The sequence below is a fragment of the Myotis nattereri genome (assembly GCF_964212035.1).
Source record: "Myotis nattereri genome assembly, chromosome: X".
NCBI classification, from domain to species: domain Eukaryota; kingdom Metazoa; phylum Chordata; class Mammalia; order Chiroptera; family Vespertilionidae; genus Myotis; species Myotis nattereri.
The window spans coordinates 110,873,812-110,895,051 of record NC_138078.1 but is presented as its reverse complement, the minus strand read 5'-3'; the positions used below and the strand labels follow the sequence as shown (position 1 = coordinate 110,895,051).

At 37.9% G+C, this 21,240-nt stretch overlaps 1 protein-coding gene across 4 annotated transcripts in view; it reads left to right on the top strand.

Moving 5' to 3' along the window:
• The window catches only part of CUL4B (cullin 4B), a 43,401-nt gene extending 22,979 nt beyond the window's left edge, over positions 1-20,422 (top strand). The window contains exons 10-21 of one of the 4 annotated variants that reach the window (XM_081081179.1): positions 924-1,042; positions 2,127-2,319; positions 3,732-3,836; positions 5,076-5,186; positions 5,640-5,725; positions 7,020-7,127; positions 7,975-8,088; positions 8,765-8,870; positions 10,423-10,595; positions 12,164-12,316; positions 15,688-15,712; positions 18,219-20,421. In XM_081081179.1, coding sequence (XP_080937305.1) covers positions 924-1,042; positions 2,127-2,319; positions 3,732-3,836; positions 5,076-5,186; positions 5,640-5,725; positions 7,020-7,127; positions 7,975-8,088; positions 8,765-8,870; positions 10,423-10,595; positions 12,164-12,316; positions 15,688-15,712; positions 18,219-18,226 — 1,301 coding nt within the window. In that variant the 3' untranslated portion in view covers positions 18,227-20,421. Of the gene's footprint in view, positions 1-923; positions 1,043-2,126; positions 2,320-3,731; positions 3,837-5,075; positions 5,187-5,639; positions 5,732-7,019; positions 7,128-7,974; positions 8,089-8,764; positions 8,871-10,422; positions 10,596-12,163; positions 12,317-15,687; positions 15,713-18,218 lie in introns of all 4 variants that reach the window. The other 3 variants (XM_081081178.1, XM_081081177.1, XM_081081176.1) reach the window with 3 other exon arrangements.
• The last annotated feature ends 818 nt before the right edge of the window (positions 20,423-21,240 follow it).

Sequence of the window (21,240 nt, the reverse complement as noted above, 5' to 3'; positions counted from 1 at the left end):
AATTTATAAATCAGATTACAATTTATAAATCAGATAGCAGCAAACAATTGAAACAAATTTAAAGATTGCACTTCTAAAAGCTTGATAGCTGTGGTGGCTGCACTTCTAAGGATGGATACAACCCTTTTTTCCTATTCACAGTGAAGTTTCAAGAGGTGCTCCTTTCCTTAACTTAAGATACAGGAGCTAAGATGAGAGAGGTCCACCAACACTGGTGAAGAAACAGTGGGAATTTGGGAATTCTTGATTTAATTTGTAACACTACAGTAAGGAAAGGCATTCCGTTTTTGCATTAAAGTGTTTTTGTTCGTAGCATATAAAACTAAGCACTTCTACCAAGCATTACTAAGTGATCTTAGAGTATACCCTGCATTTACTTTGATAATGCCAGTGATAGGTAAAACGTCTGACTTTTCAACCATCTTTTCTTTTGTATAAAATGGATATATTTTAGAACTTGAATATACTGTTACTTCATTCTGAAAATCAAATACATTAGAACCTCATTTAAACTTGGACTATTAATGTATGGTTCTTGATATACTAGAGGCAATATCTAATACTCTGATATATAGCTATGTACACTAATGCCAGATATAGTATGGCTACTAAAGATATGAAATTTTTATAATGTACATTTATACAAATTTGTTTTTATAAATTGGTTTAAACATCTGATCTACCATGTTAAATGATACAAACAGTTACACAATTATTTTTATATAGGCTGAAGTTTCCTATATTTAGTTTTCACTTGGAAAGGTGATTGTCTATTTGGGTTTAATTTAAAGCAAATCCCTATATAAAATTCACAGATTAGTCATAGTTCAGGCCAGTATTGCAATAATAATTTAACTTAATTTTCACTAAAATATCTGTCATTTTTGTTTACTTTTTAAATACCAAAATGTTTCAAATTTCAGGTTTAAATAACCTTCTTGATGAAAACCGAATTCAAGATTTATCTCTTCTATATCAGCTCTTTAGTAGAGTTCGAGGGGGAGTTCAGGTTCTCTTGCAGCAGTGGATTGAATACATTAAGGTACCAACAATTGTGATTATTTTTTCTCCATCACGGTTTATAATCTGTACACCTAGAGTGCAGATCAGCAAGTATTTCTTACTAGTACTTGTTAGATCCAGTATTTTTAAAAAAATGTTAGCCCTAGCCAGTTCAGCTCAGTGGGATAGAGCACCAGCCTGTGGACCAAAAGGTCCCGGGTTCGATTTTGGTCAAGGGCACATACCTTTGTTGCAGACTCCTCCCCAGCCTGGGCCCTGGTTGGGGTGCGTGCAGGAGGCAGCCAATCAATGTGTTTCTCTCACATTAATATTTCTCTCTGTCTTTCCCTCTTCCTTCCACTCCCTCTAAAAATCAATGGAAAAATATCCTTGGGTGAGAATTTAAATAAATAAATAAATAATAAAATAAAATTTTAATCCTTAGAGGACATACTCAGAGGAAGGGAGCAAAAGAGAGAGAGAAACATTGATGTGAGAAAGAAACATCGATTGGTTGCCCTGACTGGGGATCAGACCCAGTATGTGCCCTTACTGGGAATCAAACTGGCAACCTTTCAGTACACAGGACAACACTCAACCAACTGAGCCACTCTGGTTGGGCCCAATATTTTTTAAGTAATGGGTGTTCTGAGAGCAGTCAACCTGAGAATGATAGCTGTGTGGTAAATCAGCAATTAAAACATTTACCTTCTTGATATTGGCTATAATTTCTAGCTACAATGCTTATAGCAGTGAATATGGAAAGAGGACTTTTATTGGATCCAAAATTTCCTTCCCTTTCTTAAATCTTTACACTGAAGGCAGATTGCCATTTTTATAAAACTTAAAGTTGACTTCTTTAAAAGTATGAAAAAGAGCCTAGAGACTTAAAATCATGTCCCATTATGATATTATATACCCAGTGCTCATTTGTTATTTTGTGGTCCAGAGGAATGGTATCAGTGTAGATGTTTTATCACTTTATTTTTTCCTGACTTCAAAAACAGCTTTATTTTACTTGCTGAGATTTAAAAATATGTATATGTATTTAAAATATGATTTGGGGATTGTTTTTATTGTGGATAATTCAATTTTAGTAAAAAGTGGTAATTTTTGTTGTTTAGGCATTTGGCAGCACAATTGTAATTAATCCTGAAAAAGATAAAACCATGGTTCAAGAATTGCTGGATTTTAAAGATAAGGTTGACCATATTATTGATATCTGTTTTCTGAAGAACGAAAAATTTATCAACGCCATGAAAGAAGCATTTGAAACATTCATTAACAAGAGACCGAACAAACCTGCTGAACTAATAGGTACTTTTCTAGTCTCTTTTTTCCAGTTACTAAATGTTTTTCTTTTATTCATAAAATTTCAGTTAATCTGAAATTTTGACAGGATGGCAATATAACAACACCGTTTATTTGATGTTGCTTAGCTGGTAGTTTCTAAGAATCTGAATGTAAGGAATATTAATTCTTGAAACTAAAGAAAGATTCAAAGTCAACCTGTCAAACATAATGTTCTTTCATTGTAAGACAGTACATTGGACCCTATTTATTTTTGTTTATAATAAGCTTGAGATCTGTTTTATAAGCCCACAGCAGTTTAGAGGGCCAGGGTGCTATTTTTAGAGGCTCACAGTTAGGGTTATAAGAAAGTATAGCAGAAATTAAAATTGCCAGTGAGAAAAGGAAAATGTCCAGGACAAAAACAAACCAAATAATCTGGGCCCACTTAGTGTAAGGGTGTGATTTACTGTAGTGTTTCTCAGGTTTTCCCACCTAAGTACCCCTTAATGTTAGGAGAGGATGTACTCTGAGAAGGTCTAACCCAGGGGTGGGCAAACTTTTTGACTCGAGGGCCACAATGGGTTCTTAAACTGGACCGGAGGGCCGGAACAAAAGCATGGATGGAGTGTTTGTGTGAACTAATATAAATTCAAAGTAAACATCATTACATAAAAGGGTACGGTCTTTTTTTTTTTTTAGTGTTATTCATTTCAAACGGGCCAGATTCGGTCCACGGGCCGTAGTTTGCCCACGGCTGGTCTAGGGTCTTCTGCGAAAAAGATAAAATTTCATTGGTGTACTACTTTTACTTAATTTTTTTGCCTTCAACTCTGTAATTCATATGGTTTGTTTTAATAGAAAAGTAGTGTTTAAGGTTGCTTACCATCATTGTAAAACGGACACTCTAGAGCAGTGATTCCCAAAGTGGGCGCTACTGCCCCCTGGTGGGCGCTGCAGCGATCCAGCGGGGGCGGTGATGGCCACAGGTGCATTTGTTTTAACTTTTTTTGTATTACCTTTCTATTCTGAGTTCAATAAAGTTTCATAATTTCAAACTTCAATGTTTCTAATTTACACCTTTTCTTTACTATATTTTACGAAAAAGGTAGAAACATTAATACATATATCTTTCTGTTTAATTGCTATTAAAATTTTAAAAAAATTAATTTCCAGGGGGCGCTGAGTAATATTTTTTCTGGAAAGGGGGCGGTAGGCCAAATAAGTTTGGGAACCACTGCTCTAGAGTCAGAAGACTTGGATTTGAGTTAAGACTGAAATATTTGCTAACTCTGTGACATTGTTTAAAGAAATGGATGTATACCTCTGAAGCACGGAAAAACTCAGTATTATATCATACTTCTGTTTGGGTATATGTAATGCCCAGTATGATAAGGATATCTATGATCACTAAACAACAAACTTTCCCCCCATTTTAGCTAAATATGTAGATTCAAAGCTTCGTGCTGGCAACAAAGAGGCTACAGATGAAGAACTTGAAAAAATGTTGGATAAAATTATGATCATATTTAGATTTATCTATGGTAAGTTTATTTTTATTTTAATACTTTTCTTTTAAAACACTCAACAGAGAAATTAGCAAGTAAAGTCAACCTGGAAGGAATATTATTTGGGAGTTAATGTAAAATTGTATTTGGGATATTTAAAATTCGATTACATTCCTTGCATTTAATTCATTGGGATGCTTGAGGAATATTATTTAATTGCCCTGTGTTTTGACTTTTCCATTATTAGTAGCCTTGATTTTTGTTACTTGTAATCTCTAGAGCAGCGGTTCTCAACCTGTGGGTCACGACCCCTTTGGCGGTGGAACAACCCTTTCAGAGGGGTCGCCTAAGAATATCAGATATTTACATTACGATTCATAACAGTAGCAACATTACAGTTATGAAGTAGCAACGAAAATAATTTTATGGTTGGGTCACAACATGAGGAACTGTATTTAAAGGGCCAGACAGTTGAGAACCACTGCTCTAGAGTATTGATGCTAGAGCTACTAGTTGACTAAAGCTTTTCTTTTTTTAAATTTATTTTTAATTTTTTTTTTCTTAATCCTCACCCAAGGATAGTTTTCCATTGATTTTTAGAGAGAGTGGAAGGGACAGGGAGGGACAGAGGAAAACATCAATGTGAGAGGGACACATCAATTGGTTGCCTCTCACACGCACACTGACCAGGGCCAAGGGATCAAGCCTGCAGCCTAGGTACCTGCCCTTGATCAGAATTGAACCTGGGGCCCTTTAGTCTGCAGGCTTGCACTCTATCCACTGAGCCAAACCGGCTAGGGTGACTAAAACTTTTCTAAAGAAAAGTTAATGCAGTCTTAATTCTTTGTAGCAAGGAACTTTATTTTTGTTAATCCTCATCCTAAGGTATTTTTTCCATTGATATAGAGAGAGTAGAAGGAAGGGATGGAGGGAGGAAGAGACAGACAGACATCGATTGGTTGCCTCCAGCACATGCCTACCAAAGCTGGGGATTAAACCTGCAATCCAGATATGAGCCTGAGCCCTTGACTAAGAATTGAACCTGCGACCCTTCAGTGCGTGGGCCAGTGCTCTAACCACTGAGAAATACTGGCCAGGGCACAAGGAACTTTTGAAACATCTGATACAAATGTCTGCCTCTAATATTTCTTGCATTTAGTGAACTTGGATAAAATGTATAAATTTAAATAACTTGGAGTAATAGTGTGATTTATTAAATACTTCAAAGCAATTTTATCAGAACTTTTAATTGGAGTGTTTTATTATTTAAAATAGGCAAGGATGTTTTTGAGGCCTTCTATAAGAAAGATTTAGCCAAACGCCTGCTAGTTGGGAAGAGTGCATCCGTAGATGCTGAAAAATCAATGCTCTCCAAACTTAAACATGGTATGTTTGTCATTCTTTCTGTTCATTTTCTTCTTTGACTTCTGGGGGAGGGGGGGTTGTTAGCTTAATTTTCACTATTTTGTCAATTATTCTATGTTCATATGATGAAAATGTAAATTGAGTAAGCTCTTGAGATTTCCAGTCTATTTTTGCAAACATGTCCAGAGCTGTTGTGATTTTAAAAAATAAAAGATTGTTCTTGTTTTTATTATTTGTATAAAAAATTTCCCATTTATTTTATTTCTAAGTAGGAGATAAGGTTACTACTATAGGATTAGAGTTTGATTCTCAATTAGTGGGGAATACACTTTAGGGTAGGGATTTTTTTATTCTTATGAATAATTACAGATCATAGTTCATGCTATTACTTTGTTTTACAATCATGTTTTTAATTTTAAATTCCTTGTTTTTAACCACTTTGTAATATTATAAATGTATAAACATCTTAAATAGAATGTGGAGCTGCTTTCACCAGCAAACTTGAAGGGATGTTTAAAGACATGGAACTTTCTAAAGACATCATGATTCAGTTCAAACAGGTAAAAGTGAGTTAAACTCTTACTTCATTCCTTGAACTTTAAATATATTTAATTATCTACTTGCGTGGTTTGTATTGAAAAGGATAAATAGAAACATGTTTTTATAAATATTTCATAGCAACTTAAGTGAAATGTAAGTATATTTGACCTATTTTAATATTCTCAATGTATACCAAAGATAACACAAAAATAGAAATAAAATGTATTAAGCTGAAGTCAGAACAAGAAAAGCTATAGCTAGATAATGAGAACAGGACTTTCTCTAGCATCTAATCATTGTTGATGATTCACATGTTGAAAGCTGGCAATGGAGAGGGAGGAGACGTGACAGAGTGGTTGTGTAAGGCCTTTGGGGCCATTGGCAATGAGAAGCTAGATCCACAGTTTCACAGATGTTGTGATAGGTGGTTTTCAAATATTTAAAGGCATAGGAATAGTGATAGCAAATGAGATTTTCTTCTCTTAGGGTTTTAATAATGACTTTTTCATCACTATATTGCTACAGTGGGAAATGAGAATTGAAGACTCTAGAGAAAGATCAAGATCAATAGGATCATGGGTCCTGTGGTAGCTACAGAATAGGGTTTATCTGCTTTGCCCTTTCCCCTTTTTCTTCCTTCCCCACTTCAGGTCATCGCCTGTTTGCAAGTGAAAAACCGGAGACTTGGGCTGGCTGGTGGGGTGAGGAATGGGGGTTGCTGCAAGGTGTTCCAAACCACATAGGGGTCTCCAAAGGTGGGGACTGCAGGTGGTATGGGGAAAACAATGGAGAAGAGATCCTATAACAGCCCAGCTATATGTGAGAGACCACTTAAGTTGATAATGCTTCTAATGAGGTCATGTGGCCTTGTGCCATTGTAACAAAATGTTAACCAGTACACTTTAAAATATATATATATATTTTACTGATTTTTTACAGAGAGGAAGGGAGAGGGATAGAGAGTTAGAAACATCGATGAGAGAGAAACATCGATCAACTGCCTCCTGTACACCCCCTACGTGCCCACAACCAAGGTACATGCCCTTGACTGGAATCGAACCTGGGACCCTTCAGTCCGCAGGCCGACGCTCTATCCACTGAGCCAAACCGGTTAGGGCAACCAGTGCACTTTTGCAGTGCATTTAATATAGGCTTCATTTTTAGTCCTTTAATAGTTGACTTTTATTTTAGTGATGGTCAGTATTTGCATGTAATTTTATAATGGGGAACTTCTTGAATGGGTCATTATTGTGAAATGAAATGTTTGCATTTTCAGTTTTAAAATCTCAGTATGTGTGTTTGATTTTATTGTAGTATATGCAGAACCAGAATGTACCTGGGAATATTGAATTAACTGTGAATATCCTGACAATGGGTTATTGGCCAACATATGTGCCTATGGAAGTCCATTTACCACCAGAGGTAAGAATTGCTGTTTAGGACTGGAATTATAAGCATAGAAATACATGACACTTCTATTTTGTTTGTCACTGAAAAATAGATACTTTTAATAAGAGTTTGTGTCAGTAAGCACACCAATGCAAAATGCCAGCTGTTTTAATATTTTACTCTTCTATTTATATTAATATTATTAGAGCATAAAGATGCCAAGTTTCTGGGTTCAGGGCTGATTCCCCTGGCTCTTCTTTCATTTCCCAAGATTGTACTCACCTCTGCTCAGCTCTCAAAAAGTCTTGCTCATGTGTCACCTGGGGATTGGATTGCTGAGTGATGAGGGCTTGAGTAAATCCATCCTAACTCCTTGGGAAAATGTTGAACCTCAGTATTGAAGCTTAGAAAAGGGGTTAAAACTAGAGAGATAGATAACTGAAAATCCTCCAGGGAGATAATCATGGACACCCAGGGAGTAGATCTCTCTCATTCGGAGGGAGAATGTAGAAACAGGAAGAAGATGGCTGAAGCAGAACTTTGGAAAGGGTTGTCATTTGGAAGGTGGTTGGAAGAGGAACCTGTGAAGAAAACCAATGAAGAAGCAATAGTGAGAGAGAGGATCTAGCATGGTGCAGAGGCACAAAAGGCATTGGAGGTGAATGTTCCAAAGAGGGAATGATTAAAGCAAGAGTGTGAAGACTGATAAATGCCATTAGATTTGGTAGCTGGGGGACCATTGCCTTATATCAGTGATCAGTGAACCTATTGGATAGTCTTAAAAACATCCAGAAATTAGTATACATGAGGTAAATATAAAGAGTGGTTAATGTGTGATATTGGAAACAGCTTAAATAAAGCTTTATTTTGTTTACTGTAGATGGTAAAACTTCAGGAGATTTTCAAGACATTTTACCTAGGCAAACATAGTGGCAGGAAACTTCAATGGCAGTCAACCCTAGGACACTGTGTGTTAAAGGCAGAATTTAAAGAGGTAAGTGGATGTTCCCCAAACTTAATTTTCATGTTCATCTTTGATATTGAGGTCATCCCTCCTAACTTGTTTATAACTGTATCTTTGATGTCTATATGACAGTGATTAGCTTGTCACAGCTTTCTGTATATTATAAGAATTTGGTCTTTTCCACAGTTGATTTGACCCTGCTGCAAAACCAAGAACAGTACCCCTTTCATCCACTCTTTCCCCACCCGTGGATGTACTAAATAGAATCCACTGCCACTTCTTGACAGAAAACTTCTTGTTTCTGGGAGCTCGAGAATAGAGTTCCTGCAGCTTTTCATGACTTACCTGAATCAAAAAAGTCAAAAATGCATTTGAAATAGTGATTTCTTGGTACTCATGATAAATATCTGTAATGACAAATAAGAAGGCTAAGTTATTAGTTTTCATTACTTCGTTGTTTAGTTTTAATTATGGGGCTTTAAAAAAGACTTTAGAAATGTCACCCAATACTTCCTCCTGTTTTAGGTAAGACCACACTTAAGCCCAATACTGAACATACTGGCTTTTCTGGATACTGTTAATCCATGTTTCTAAGTCCAATAATTGAAAAACAAATGCTTTCCCTGTAAGAGAGTAGTTATTTTATTAATGCTTTATATATATATATTTTAAAAATGATGGCTAAACATTGCTGTTTCTCTAACAGGGTAAAAAAGAACTCCAAGTCTCTCTTTTTCAAACACTGGTGCTGCTGATGTTTAATGAGGGAGAGGAGTTCAGTTTAGAAGAGATCAAGCAGGCTACTGGAATAGGTTTGTGTTGAATCAGTTGATTAGCAAGCATTATTCAGTGTCCACTCTGTGTGCTCTGCTAGGTTAAGAACTCTGGGGGGATATAAAGGAATAATCCCTCTCTTTGGCACTCATAATGTAACCACTGGGAAAGGGGGAAATGACACTTGAAATAATTTCAAAGTACCAGTCTGTCGTGCTGACTCTCAGTGTATTAGGAATTTGGCAAAGCAAGAGATCACTGTGGACTGGTACATTTGGGAAAGCCTTTATGAAAGGGGTGGGACTTGAGTTGGACCTTCAAGCTTTAGTTAGGGAGAAAGCATATGCTGCAAGTGGAAATAATTGTGAGAAAAGACTTTCGGAGGTAGCAGCGAGCACAGTGTGAGCAGGAGTCATGAAGAGTTTAACTGCAGCACAGAATCCTATATAATAAAGATGTAATATGCAAATGGTTATGTAACGACCGACCGCATAAAGACAGGAGGATCACAGATCAGCAGGAGGATGAGGCAGTGAGATACAAGCAGGCAGTAGAGAGCTACAGGAGTGAGCAGGGCAGCAAGCTATGGGGAGGAGGGCGGGGCAGCTGGCGGAGAGCTACAGGAGGGCAGCAGCGAGCTACTGGCTCACTGATTCGTGCGCAGGGCTACTAGTAGGGAGATAAAAAGTTAGGGTAAGATGGGTAGAGACTTACAAATCTAGCAAGTGAAATATATTGTAGGGTCTCAAGTGTGTGACATAATGGAAGTGACTTATGTAGGGCAACTTGAAAGATGAAGAGGTTCCAGTCCAGTAACTAGTGGGGTAATTCTGTCATAAAATGATAGGGGCTTAGACTAGAATGAGGCCAATGAGAATGGAGAAGAGGCATTTCTAAGGAAGCAACAACTTACTAGATAAGTGGAGGATGAAGGAGAAGAAAGATAATTGCAGGGTTTCTCACCCGAATAGGTTGGTAGATTCATGACTAACAGTTGGAAAGAAGACTCAATTTTATGGGGGGGAAGATGAATAAAATTTTGAACATACTGGAGTAGATGATAGTAAAAACAGCCAGGTGGAGGTGTCCTTTAAATGTCGGACTGGCCCTAACCGGTTTGGCTCAGTGGATAGAGCATCGGCCTGCAGACTGAAAGGTCCCAGGTTCGATTCCGGTCAAGGGCATGTACCTTGGTTGCAGGCACATCCCCAGTAATGTGTAGGAGGCAGCTGATCGATGTTTCTCTCTCATCGATGTTTCTTACTCTCTATCCCTCTCCCTTCCTTTCTGTAAAAAAACCAATTAAATAAATAAATAAATAAATAAATAAATAAATAAGGGACTGGAGAGAAGTGAGATAAAATTTCTGAAGGTTTGGTAGTTAATTCACATGGAATGGTAATTGAAGTCTTTAGAGGATGACCAGGAAAAAAAGACATTAGATGAAATACAGAGGGAGTCATTGGTGACCATGGAGTAAAAAGGAAACAATATTAATAGAGGGATGGGGTGGAAGCTACATTGAGGTTGAATGTAGGTATTCTTGTTGGTGAGCTATTATAAATGACTAAGCCACTATTTCTTCTTCAGAGGATGGTGAGCTAAGGAGAACACTGCAGTCTTTGGCCTGTGGCAAAGCTAGAGTTCTGGCAAAAAATCCGAAGGGCAAAGATATCGAAGATGGTGACAAGTTCATTTGTAATGATGATTTCAAACACAAACTTTTCAGGATAAAGATCAACCAAATCCAAATGAAAGAAACGGTATTTCTTTTACATTCTCCTCATCCTAATGCACTAGAATTATATGTGTTCATGATAAAAATTTATAAAAAAGATTTTATAGCTATAATACCACTGGTGTTAATATTTTCTATGGCTATCTCTATTTAGCTCAATGTATTTCAGTATTTTGCGGGTTTTTTTTTTTTTTTTGCAAGGGAGGTGCACACAGACTTGATATTTAACAGTTTTATATCCTGCTTTTTGTGTTTAATATTAAACCTTTAGACTTCTTCCATGCCATTAAATAAATATCTTGATAAAATGGCAGATGGCCATACAATATTCTTTTACAGGGCTAAGAAATTTTTAGTATTAGTATTTATAAATAAAACTGTAAGAAACCTCTTTGTACCTAAAAATCTCTCTGAGTCTCCTCTTATGATAAATTCATGGAAGTAGATCTTTTGGGTTGACGAGTATGAACATTTGAAGAATCTTACTACATTATGTCATATTGTGTTTCTGAAAGGCTGTACCAATTTACACTCTTGTCTGGCAGCATGACTGCCTGACTTAGTGCCCTCAACCGCACTAAAGATTGTATTTTCTTTTTAAAATTTTTGTCAACTTGCTTGATGAAAAATCTGAATGATTTAGTATTTCTGTGATTAACAGTGAATATTTTGTTGGGTTTTGCCTTTTGAATTTGTATGACTTTTATTAAGGAACCAATAGCATTAATTGAAACCAGAAAAAGTTTTAATGTGGGACAGAGGTCAATATCTCAGGCAAGCTCCTGTTTTGTTCACATTCACATCAAAGGTGTGATATTCACTTAGAAGATGACTGTGTCCTTTTTAAACATTTATGATGTATCAGAAAGAAATTGCTGGCAAAAAGCCCAAATTATTCTTCCGATGTAAGTGCCAAAAAATTATTTTCAAAAAATTTTTTTAATTTATTTTTCAGAGAGAGGCAGGGAAAGGGAGAGATATAGAAACATTAATGATGAGAGAGAGTCATTGATTGGCTGCCCCCTGCACTCCCTAGCCTGCAACCCAGGCATGTGCCATGACCAGGAATTGAACCATGACCTCCTGGTTCATAGGTTGACGCTCGACCACTGAGCTACACCAGCAGGGTACAAAAATTATCAAGAAATAGTTTGACTCTGTTAGTTTAGCTTGTTAGTATGATACTTTGAGTCAGAGGTCAGAGTCAATCATTTTTACAGAGAAGCTAATGTCAAGCTAATGTCATACAGAAATCTACTCAACATCCCCTTGTGACACATTTAGAGATTTCAAGGACAGAATAAAAGAAAATGACAAGTTCAGTATCATTTGGTGTTTACTTCTAGGAAAACAACTCAAAGATTGTATTTTTTATTAACTAATATTGACATTACTTCATAGGTACACGGCAATATAATTAGGACAGAAAGAAGTTATGTTTTTTTCCCTGTCATTTTCTGTATTTATAAAGGTCCTTTAGATAATTCAGCATATTTAGTGCATTAACAGTGTCATGTTCCTAAAATACACAATTAGTGTAAGTAATCAAGTTTACCTTGAGATACAATTCCTAAGTGAAACTTTTTTTGTTAGGTTGAGGAACAAGCAAGCACTACAGAAAGAGTATTTCAAGACAGACAGTATCAAATTGATGCTGCAATTGTTCGAATTATGAAGATGAGGAAGACACTTAGCCACAACCTCCTGGTTTCAGAAGTGTACAACCAGTTGAAATTTCCAGTAAAGGTAGGTACTTCTGTGTTTTTATATTGAGCTTGTCCTATATAATAAAAGCGTAATATGCAAATTAACTGAATGGCAGAAGGGTTGGGGGCGGCCAGCAAGCGGCCATCAGGCCAGCCAAGGTGGGTGCCAATGGGCAGAGGGAGGGGACGGCAATTGGGGGGCAGCAGCGACTGGTGGTGGTGGCGAAGGGGTGATTGAGGGGGCGGTGCCAGAGATGCTACCTGGTGGTTAGTGCACTCCCACAGGGGGAGCCCTGCTCAGCCACAAGCTGGGCTAACAGCTGGCGAGTGCAGCAGAAGTGGTGGGAGCCTCTCCTGCCTCCATCACAGTGCTAAGGATGTCTGATTGCGGGCGTAAACCATCAGTTGGACATCCCCTGAGGGCTTCTGGACTGCAAGAGGCCTCAGGCTGGGCTGAGGGACACCCCCCCCCCACCCAGCGCACAAATTTTCATGCACTGAGCCTCTAGTTATATATAAAAGAATACATATTTTCAAACATGAATCTTACAAACATAGATTAAAGCCTCAACATTGTTTGGAGGGACACAAGTTTTTTTTTTTAAATATATTTTTTTATTGATTTTTTACAGAGAGGAAGGGAGAGAGATAGAGAGTTAGAAACATCGATGAGAGAGGAACATCGATCAGCTGCCTCCTGCACATCTCCTACTGGGGATGTGCCCGCAACCCAGGTACATGCCCTTGACTGGAATCGAACCCGGGACCCTTCAGTCCGCAGGCCGACGCTCTATCCACCGAGCCAAACCGGTTTCGGCAAGGGACACAAGTTTTTAAAAAAATATTTTAAAATTGATTTTAGGGAGGAAGGGGGGGGGGCGGGAGGGGGAGAGAGAGAAGAGAAGAAGAGAAGAGAGAGAGAAACAGCAATTGGCTGTCTCCTGCACGCCCCTCCTACTGGAGACTAAAACCACAGCCTGAGTATGTGCCCTGACCAGGGATTGAACCATTGACCTTTTTTTTTTAAAAAAAAAATATATTTTACTGATTTTTTACAGAGAGGAAGGGAGAGGGATAGAGAGAAACATCTATGAGAGAGAAACATCGATCAGCTGCCTCCTACACACCACCTCCTGGGGATGTGCCCGCAACCAAGGTACATGCCCTTGACCAGAATCGAACCTGGGACCCTTGAGTCTGCAGGCCGACGCTCTATCCACTGAGCCAAACCGGCTAGGGCGAACCATTGACCTTTTGGTGCACAGGACAATGCTCAACCAACTGAGCAACACTGGCTAGGGCAAGGGACAGAAGTTTTAATTTCTCATGTTCATATATATGATTTAAAAAAACTTTGTTGTCATATGTGGACAGCTGTGACAAAAGAGGGAAAACATTTTATAAAAGCTCTTATGCCTGGAAGTTTAGCTGCTAAATGAGTCTTTGAAATTTTCAAGTTCATTTATTCTACTTCCTTTGAGCTTCTTTGTTACTTTCATTATTTTTTTCTCCTTGAAATACCTTGTAGTAGCATAGGGAATATAGTCAATAATATTGTAATAACTATATATGGTCCTAGGTGTGTACTAGAATTATTAGGAAGATCACTTCATAAATTATACAATTGTCTAACCACCACTGTGCTGTACGCCTGAAACTACACACACACACACACACACACACACACACACACACACACACACACACACACCCCCTCTTGCCCTGGCTGGTTTGGCTCAGTGGATAGGCGTCAGCCTGTGGACTGAAGGATCCCAGGTTCCATTCCATTCAAGGGCACATGCCTGAGTTGCAGGTTTGATCCCCAGTAGGGGGCGTGCAGGAAACAGCCGGTCAATGATTATCTCTCATCATTGATGTTTCCATCTCTCTCCCTCTCCCTTCTTCTCCAAAATCAATAAAAATATATTTAAAAAACAAAACACATACTTACCTGGCAGGGGAGATACCATGATCACGAAGGTGGTTTTCCCAGGGCTAGGCTTATCCATTGCACTCTGGATGTGCTCACCCCTGTGATTTCCCCAAATGTGGGAAACTCGACTGCATAATTTGTGGTAGTGGGGGACTGCATTCGCACTCTCCCCTTAAAAAAAAATTTAAAAAAAAAAACAAGAAAAAACAAAAAACAAAAAACCTTTTTTGCTAAATGTTCAACCGATCGATCGACCGTTTATTCGACCACTCGACCAATCCCTATGATGCGCACTGACCACCAGAGGACAGATGCTCCGACCGGTAGGTTAGCTTGCTGCTGGGGTCAGGCTGATCAGGATGGGGCAAGATGGGCTGGACATGCCCTGGAGCCCTCCTGCAGTCCCTCTCCAGCCGGCCGGCCCACCCCCATTCGCCCCAATCGAGACTGGGCGAGACGGCCCTGATTGGCCCCATTGCCAGCCCAGGCCAAGGGACCCCACCCATGCACAAATTTGTGCACTGAGCCTCTAGTATAAAATACAGTAGGTCCTTGAGTTACATTGGAGATCCATTCCTGCAGCGCGATGTAACCCAATTTTCGCGTAAGTTGGAACCCACCTACATAAGCACCTACGTCACTCACATGGAGCACATACACAGCAGTAATGAAACAGTAAAAAAATTTTAAAAGAAAGATAACAATTCATGACCTTTACTTGTGGAAAATAAATAATAAAAAAATAAAGCACATATGTACATACGTTGAAATGACGGAACTTTTTTTTTTTTATAAATGGAGATGGCGATGTAACCACAAAACAATGTACATCAAGTCCGACGTAACCCTAGGACTGTCTGTAATACTGAATGTCAACTGTAATTGGAAAGATATATATATATATATATATACATACACACACACATATACATAAGTGTGTGTGTGTGTGTGTGTATATCTCAATAGCTTGGTATTTGACAAATCTGGTCATTTTAAATTAAATCTTTTGTTTAGTTAACTTATATGAGTATCCATTAGAAACTATATAGATAACTAGCTATCATTAAGCCATCTTTTGAAAAGTTTAGCAATGGTTCTGGCAAACTGAAATTGGGTATTAAATGGACATTCCAGTATAAATGCCCAATAATAAGGAGGCTTAGACAATGTGGTGGTATACTGCACTGTTTTCCAAGTTTCATACAATTTCCAAACACTTGTGATGATAAACTCTTGGTAGAGTTTGGCTAGACCCTTGGCTATTGATGTCCTCGTGAGCTTTGGGCTTGTTTTTTCTTTTATAAAGTGGTGATAATAGTAGTACTTACCTTGTAGATTATTGTGAGGCTTAAATTAGATAATATATGTAAAAAAACTTAGTACTGGGCCTGGAACATAATAAGTGCTCATTCGCTATTAATGCTAATAAAATAGGCTTTCTGTCTTCTCCATACCTAACACTGCTGCTTCATTTCCAGCCAGAGATCACTGATGCTAGAGAAGGTAAGAGAATCACTAAAATAAATACTGTGCTAATAGTCTAGGTTCACCATAATTAAGAGAGAGCCATTTTGATTTTCAAACCTTGGAATTTACTGGGTGATATTATGGCTGAAATTTTGGCTGCCCCATCACACTGCTTTCCCTCTTTAACCTTCTTGATTAATTGGTGATTATACACAATCTGAAAACTCTCTGTTAGCAAGAAAGATTATATTTTTATAGGCGAGATACAAAAGCCACTGGAATTTTGTCATCCAAGAGCTAGCTAAGTATATAGCTTTGAAAACAAACATAAGCTTTCTCAATTCTTTTAACCACAAGCAGGATTCAAAAATCCAAATTATTTATAGTAGGTTAACAGTTAAATCTTACATTAAACCTAGAATACGAAGATCTGGATTATTAGATAACTAGAGGCCGGGTGCACGACATTAGTTCACTGTGGAGGGGAGGGGCGTCCCTCAGCCCAGCCTGTGCCCTCTTGCAGTCCTGGACCCCTTGGGGGATGTCCACTGCGAGCTGCGCTCACGAGCCGTGAGCCCAGCTTCTGGCTGAGCAGTGCTCCCCCTATGGGAGCGCACTGACCACCAGGGGGCAGCTCCTGCGTTGAGTGTCTGCCCCTTGGTGGTCAGTGTGCATCATAGCGACCAGTCGTTCTGCCATTCGGTCGATTTGCATGTTAGCCTTTTTTATATAGGATAATTCACTCATTAAGCCATCTGTTGTGGTATTCTTATACATAGTGATTCCTGCAGCACATTTTTTTGTTCTTTAGCACATTTATTTTTAATCCTCACTAGAGGATATGTTCATTGATTTTTAGAGAGAGAGAGAGAGAGAGAGAGAGAGAGAGAGAGAGAGAGAGAAACATTGATTGGTTGCCTCCCATATGCACCCCAACCAGGGATCAAATGCACAACCTAAGTATGTGCCCTAACCAGGAATCAAACCCACAACCTTTTGGTGTATGGGATGACGCTCGAACCACCTGAGCCACCTGGCCAGGGCAAGTACTTCTTTTTAAAAAAATATTTTTTCATTGATTTCAGAGAGGAAGGGAGAGGGAGAGAAAGAAACATCAATGATAAGAGAATCATTGATCGGCAGCCTTCTGCATGCCCCAAACTGGGGATCGAGCCCACAACCTGGGCCTGTGCCCTGACCTGGAACCGAACTGTGACTCTTCTGGTTCATAGGTCAATGCTCAACCACTGAGCCACAATGCTGGGCACCAGTACATTTTTTAAAAATAAAAATGCAACCTGACTTTGAGAACTATTTTTTGCCCAAATTCAGGTTTACCTGTCTTTTCAAACTATCTTGGCAAAATTAAATAGCATTTTGTCTCCCTAAACATATAATGTATTTCTCATGTGAAGTTATGAGGTAATTTTCCTGTATTTGTGCAGAGAATAGCTGGTTCTTAGAAGACCTCTTTAAAATAGAAAGTGTTATATAGTAATATGACAAGGTGTGACAGTATGTGTATAGTTTAAAATATTCGTTAACTGGTTTATTTCAATTATACTTTATCTTTTAAAAAGTTGAGATTTTAAAAAGTAAAAATTAGCCCTGGCTGGTGTTGCCTAGTGATTAGAATGTTGACCAAAGGACCAAAAGGTTGAGGGCACTTGTCTGGGTTGCAGGTTCGAACCCCATCCCTGTCAGGAATTGACACATCAATAATGTTTCTCTCTCTTTCTCTATCTCCCCCCTCCCCTCCCCTCCCTCCCCCCCTCTCTCTTCCTCTTTCCCTCTCTTTCTCCCTCCCTTCCCTTCCTTCTACTCTCTATAAAAATCAATGGAAAAAATATCCTCAGGTGCCTGGCCAATGTGGCTCAGTTGTTGAGCATTGACCCATGAACCAGAAGGTCATGGTTCGATTCCTGGTCAGGACACATGCATGGGTTGTGGACTCAATCCCCAGTAGGGGGTGTGCAGGAGGCAGCCAATCAATGATTCTCTTGTCATTGATGTTTCTCTCTCTCTCTCTCTCTCTCTCTCTCTCTCTCTCTCTCTCTCTCTCTCTCTCCTTCTCTCTTCCTTTCTGAAATCAATAAAAACATACTTTAAAAAGCCTCAGGTGAGGATTAACAAAAACAAAAAGTGAAAATTAAAAAACATTAAGGAGATTAACAACCAAACTGTTCCTTTTTAAAATTATTATTATTATTGTAATCCTCTCCAGAGGATATTTTTCCATTGATTTTTAGGGAGAGTGAAAGAGAGAGGGAAAGACAGAGAGAAACATTGATGTGAGAGGAACACATTAATTGGTTGCCTCTTGCACCCGCCCTGACCAGGGCCCAGGCTAAGGAAGAGCCTGCAACCAAGGTATGTGCCCTTGATCGGAATCAAACTTGGTACCCTTTGGTCCGCAGGCCGACGCTCTATCCACTGAGCCAAACCAGTTAGGGCAGGCTGTTCCTTTTTTAATGGGGTGTTGGTAAATGGACTTGAGCCAGTGACTATGAGCTTTGCACTGAAAATTTGCTTTCTCTTACAGCCTGCTGATCTAAAGAAGAGAATAGAATCCTTAATTGACCGGGACTACATGGAAAGAGATAAAGAAAACCCAAATCAGTACAACTACATTGCATAAAAGTTTGGCCTTGGAGCATTTTGTGTTTCATGCTGTAGCCAGTCGATAAACTTGTTGATCCTATATTGTTTGAATTCTTTTATACTACCGATGACCAAATGAAGCAGTGTAATGAAAATAGTTGAGTGGACATTTTCAGTGGTTAACATGCCCATTTAAAGAGTAATACTTACCTTTAAGAAGAATGTTGTTAAACTCTTTGCATGTTATTTAGTATGATGTGCAGAAAACTCTTAAGAAAGTACTTGGTCTTTATGATTCCTCTTTGGAAATAGGGAAGAGGTCCCTATGGCTATTAAAAACGGGGGGTTCTTATACACCGTTAATTATGAAGCAAAGGTTTATTTGCTTAATATGTCATTTAAAGATACTTAAACTGCATGCAAACTTTATTTACTGTACAGAGTTCTGGATGTATTTATCAAATAGAAAAACCACCCTGGATTTGGTTGTTCACCTGTTTTGTGATTTCCCTTGAAAAGAAAAATAAGTTGTCGCAACTAACTCCATTTTACTAAGTAATGTTCTGTTACACTCAAAGGGATGCTTTGAAAATTTTATTTGGAAACAAGTTTTCAAGTAGAGGGACAGTTGCTTATATAATCTCTTATATATACACATCCTCAAATGTTCCATTTATGGCTGTGAGATGTGTGTATATGGCTTAGCCTTGAGTTTACTGTGCTAATTAACAGGTACTTATAAAAATAGCTGAAGTAGAAAATTGCTGATCATTTGTACTAGAAGAACAAAATAGGAGAGAAAAATCCAACTTTCTTCATATTAAAAATGAATACAATATGAACATTGCAAAAGAGACCAAAACCTGCATATTTTGTAAATTTTTACACAACTAAAAATTCATCAGGTAGTTTTCAACTTCCTTTAGACTTTAATGTTGCTTGAACAGTTTTGTGTTTAACTTGGACCAATTGTAGATTGTTACAGGCTTTTTAGGATTTAGCATTCCTATTTTTTATTACCAAAGTTTTTTGGGGGAAGCACCCTAACTCTTTGTTGGTAAATAAGCCTTTACTGTCATTTTTATTCTAACTTCCTATAGCCCTAGATGTAAAGGTCCTCTCATTTTCTCCACACATCCACTAATTTGGAATTTCAAATTCTATTTCATGCTGATCTTGTTTCTTTCAAAATTGTTTGAAGAATTCTTACAATGACCAGGCACCTACTTTTCAGGGGAATATCCTAGGATTATTCAGATTATACAGACTATAGCAAAAGTATTGTTCTTCAAATTGATCTTGTGAGTAAAAGGCTTATCTTTACCACCAGTGGTGTTTTTTTCTTTATTTTTCTTTTGTATTTGTTTTTTCTTGAAGTTTTGAAATTAATCGATCACAAAGGAAAAGCAGAAAATTTTGTTCTTGTTTTTAAAAATTAGAACTGTTTTTGCAGTAGTTATTTCCTTTACTATTTGCAGTCATTAGGTAGGAAGAATACCTAGGTTCTAGCCAGAGACTTGGTTTTTGTGTCTGGTATTATTTTCTTGAATTCTTAAAGACCTGTGAACAGTTATTTTAACACAGTTGCCTGTGTCTCTCTAATTGCGTCAGTGTGCACACTGTTGTGTAACAATATGTGGTATTTTGAATGCCTTCCTAATTTTCTTTTGAACAGTCATTACCTTTATATTCTCAGCTCTTCTGGTGTTTCCTTATATGAGGTCATCTGACCGGGAAATACAACTATTTTGTTTGCCTTTTCTCCATATTGGACCATCTACATCAGTGTTCTAACCCATCCCTGATGGTCTCTGAGATATGTAGATAGTTCCACAAGACTTGGTAGTTACTCTTACGAAATTATATAGATTCGGTCCTGTTAGGAGGAGACTCTTGGTGCCACCTTCATCATCTTGAAAGCTGGTCCCTTTTCTGAGGCTCTTAATGTTTGAAAACTTGATGCTGGTTCATTTGAAAAATTGGCAAGGCTGTTAAAAACAAATTGAGTAGAACTGTTTAAGAAATTGAAAAGCAATTGCAAACATTGGGTAATTGTGACTTTTCAGTTCTGTATCGGTTGAATTTTTGTGTTCTTTTTCCTGTGTACGTGGTGGTTCTATTTTTCTCCAATAAAAGTTTTATTTAAAAAAAGTTTCTAGAGAAGACCTTTAAAATTCAAATGTTGTAAAGAAAGTTATAAAACTGAAGACCCTAAACTCTTCCTAATGATTTCTTTGACTGGATTCACATCAATTCTGTTATTTTTTAAAAAAGTTAATTTTTGTGGTGGTTTAGTGGTAATAGCATAGGAATGTGCAGAGGGAGGAGGTATGGTAAAGGGTGAGTAAAATCCTCAAGGTGGCTAGATACTCTTAAATATCATTTTAGAAAAATCAAATAGAAGTATAAACATTCTTTCATTCAAATCCTCAAAGTCAAATAGTTGCATAAAGTCAATATGAAACTACTATAGATTTACCTTGAGGGGAAGATAAAAGGTTAAATACTTTTGTTTTAGTTATGGCTCTTGATCTACCTTTCCTGTTATTATGAGCTCTAGGCCATATACTCTCACAGTAAGACTCTACTGAAGAATTTTACCAAACCAGAAATTAAGAAGCCTTTTAGAACCCAGTTCCTGAGTCTGTTGAAAGGCCTCAACATGGTGTCTTGCCATACTGGAAAGTATTATCTTGTATATGTGTGTACAGTTCAGGAAATCAGTTTATTCTATTTAGGCATCTGCTGCTGAAGATTTTCAGAAGTTGGTTTTTTTAATCTCAGCATTCATAAGGTGTTTTTTTTTTTTACAGTAGATGTTTTTATTTTGTTTTGAAAATCATTGTTTAATGCTTTGAATGACAGGAGTGTTTTGAACATGTTCTGTTCTCTCATCTACAGAAAATTGCCAAAACAAATTGTTCATTAAAAAGAAAGGAGCATTACTAATGGGAATTTGGATA